At 49.0% G+C, this 3,120-nt stretch overlaps 1 protein-coding gene across 1 annotated transcript; it reads right to left on the reverse strand.

Moving 5' to 3' along the window:
* Positions 1–295: 295 nt before the first annotated feature.
* On the reverse strand, positions 296–1,422 carry LOC115949228 (gamma-aminobutyric acid receptor-associated protein-like; the record flags this gene model as incomplete). The annotated part of the gene is made up of 2 exons (XM_031065730.1): positions 296–426; positions 1,318–1,422. Coding segments are annotated over 2 exons (236 nt in total), but the record flags the coding sequence as incomplete, so codon positions are not given.
* Positions 1,423–3,120: the final 1,698 nt, after the last annotated feature.

Here is a 3,120-nt window from a genome sequence, read left to right on the forward strand (position 1 = left end):
GAAATTTTGGAGATTTTTTGGGGCTGGTTTGGGGGTGTTGTTGAGGTTGGTTTGGGGTTTATTTTGGGGATGGTTTTGGGGAGATTTGGGGGATGTTTTGGGGGATTTTTAGGGATGTTTTTGGGGAGATTTTGGGAAAGTTTTGGGGGTGGTTTGGGGATATTTTGGGGAAGTTTTTGGAGAGATTTTTGGGCTGGTTTGGGGCTGGTTTTGAGGATGTTTTGGGGATGTTTTTAGGAATATTTTTGGGGAGGTTTTTGGGGATATTTTGGGGAGGTTTTTGGGGATATTTTGGGTGTTTTTGGACCTGGTAGAGCTGGCCCATGGTGGCGCTGGTCGGGGGGATGACGTTGTTGACGAAGAAGAACAGAGCGTCCTCGGCCCGCAGGTGGATCCGCTTCCGGATCAGGAAATAGAACTGCCCCACTGGAAATAAACACCCAAAACCAGCAAAAATCAACCCAAAAAAATCCCAAAAATCAACCCAAAAAAATCCCAAAAATCAACAAAACAAAAATCCCAAAAATCAACCAAAAAAATCCCAAAAATCAACCCAAAAAATCCCAAAAATCAACCCAAAAAATCTCCCCAAAAATCCCAAAAATCAACCCAAAAAAAATCCCTAAAATTAACCCAAAATTTCCCCAAAAATTAACCCAAAAAATTTCCAAAAATTAACCCAAAAAATCCCTAAAATTAACCCAAAATATCCCCTAAATTAACCCAAAAAATCCCAAAAATCAACCCAAAAATATCCCAAAAATCAATCCGAAAAAATCCCAGAAATCAACCCAAAAAATCCCAAAAATCAACCCGAAAAAAGTCCCAAAAATCAACCCGAAACAATTCCAAAAATCAACGCAAAAAATCCCAAAAATCAACGCAAAAAAACTCAAAAATCAACCTGAAAAAATCCCAGAAATCAACCCAAAATTCCCCCAAAATATCCCAAACTTATCCCTCAATCACCCCTAAACATCTTAGAATTCCACCCCAAAAAAACCCAAAATTCCAGCCATAAATTCCCAAAAATCCACCCCAAAAACCCCAAAATTCGACCAAAAAAAACCCTCAGAAATTTAGGAAAAAAAATCCCAAAATTCCCCCCCCCAAAAAAGCCCCACAAAAATTCTAATTATTACCAAAAAAACCCCAAAATTTCAGCCATAAATTCCCAAAAATCCACCCTGAAAGCCCCAAAATTCGACCAAAAAAACACCCCAGAAATTGAGAAAAAAAACCACCCAAATTCCCCAAAAAAACAACAAAAAAAATTAGAATTATTTCCAAAAAAACCCCAAAATTCCCCAATCCCACCTGTGAGGTCAGAGGGCACCAGGTATTTCTTCTTGTCCAGGTCCCCAATCCGGGCCTTGGGCGCCTTTTCCACGATCACCTGAGAGGGGAAAAATTGGAATTTGGGGGGAAAAAAGTTCCTTAAATTTGGGGAAGAAATTTTCTTAAATTTGGGGGGGGGGGGGATCCGGTTGGGGGGGGGGGAATCCTGGATTTTAGGGAATAAAACTTTGATTTTTGAGGAAAAACCCGCTTGGATTTTGAAGGAAAACTCGGAGAACTGGGGATAAAAAAATTCCTGTACTATGGGGGAAAAGCACCCACAAGAATTTGGGGAAAAAAAATCTCCTGAATTTGGGGAAAATCATCCTGATTTTGAGCAAAAAAATCTGGATTTGGAGGGGAAAAAAATCCTGAATTTGGGGGAGAAAAATCTTCCCGAGTTTGGGGAAGAAATGCTGGCTGAATTTTGGGGTTCCCGGTTGGAATTTCGGGGTTCCCGAGGTGAATTTGGGGTTCCCGTGGAGGATTTTGAGGCTCCCAGGTTGAATTTTGGGCGTCCCGGTTGGAATTTCGGGTTCCCTGAGGGGATTTCGGGGTTCCCGTGGGAGATTTTTGGGGTTTTCGGGTGGAATTTCGGGGTTGCCGGTTGGATTTCGGGGCTCCCTGAGGGGATTTCGGGGTTCCCGGGTGGAATTTCGGGGTTCCCTGAGGGGATTTTGGGGTTCCCAGATGGAATCGCGAGGTTCCATGAGAGGATTTCAGGGTTCCTGGGTCAGATTTCGGGGTTCTCTGAGGGGATTTCGGGGTTCCCGTGGGAGATCTTTGGGGTTTTCGGGTGGAATTTCGGGGTTCCCTGAGGGGATTTCGGGGTTCCCTGAGAGGATTTCGAGGCTCCCAGATGGAATTGTGAAGTTCTATGAGGGGATTTCAGGGTTCCTGGGTCAGATTTCAGGGTCCCCTGAGGGGATTTCGGGGTTCCCGTGGGAGATCTTTGGGGTTTTCGGGTGGAATTTCGGGGTTCCCTGAGGGGATTTCGGGGTTCCCTGAGAGGATTTCGAGGCTCCCAGATGGAATTGTGAAGTTCTATGAGGGGATTTCAGGGTTCCGTAAGGGAACTGGCAGCGCCCTCAGCGCTACGCAAATGGCGTAAGGGAACGGGGAGAGCCCTCAGCGCTACGCAAATGGCGTAAGGGAACGGGCAGCGCCCTCAGCGCTGCGCAAATGGCGTAAGGGAAAGGGGAGCGCCCTCAGGGCTGTGCGCAAATGGCGTAAGGGCCTCGCCCTCAGTGGTACGGCTCGTTCCAGTTCATCCCAGTTCATCCCAGCTCCTCCCAGTGCCTTCCCAAGGCCTCCCAGGCCTTTCCCAGTTCGGCCCAGCTCCTCCCAGTGCCACGCCGGTGCCCACGGCGCTACGCGGATGGCGTAAGGGCCCTGCCCACAGCGCTACGCAAACTGCGTAGAGTTCAGCCCAGTTCCTCCCAGTCCGTCCCAGTCCCTTCCTAAGGCCTCCCGAAGCTCCCCCAGCTCCTCCCAGTGCCGGTAACGGGGGAGGGATCCCGGTTAACGAGCAGGGGTCCCGGTAACTCGGGCGGTCCCGGGAAGGCCCCGGGCGGAGGCGCGGAAGGATCCGGGCGGTGCTGCGGCCCTCATGTGACTGACGTCATGTGACTGACGTCACCGCGCGGGGATAGTCACGTGGCAGGCGGGAAGAAACATGGAGCACGTGATTAAAAGGGGGCGTGGCCAACGAGAGGAGGACGAAACCATTGGAGGGGGACGGGGGGGAGTCCGGGCGAGTCCATCCCAGTTCATCCCAGTCCA

The sequence above is a fragment of the Geospiza fortis genome, unplaced genomic scaffold (assembly GCF_000277835.1).
Source record: "Geospiza fortis unplaced genomic scaffold, GeoFor_1.0 scaffold1153, whole genome shotgun sequence".
Lineage (NCBI taxonomy): Eukaryota > Metazoa > Chordata > Aves > Passeriformes > Thraupidae > Geospiza > Geospiza fortis.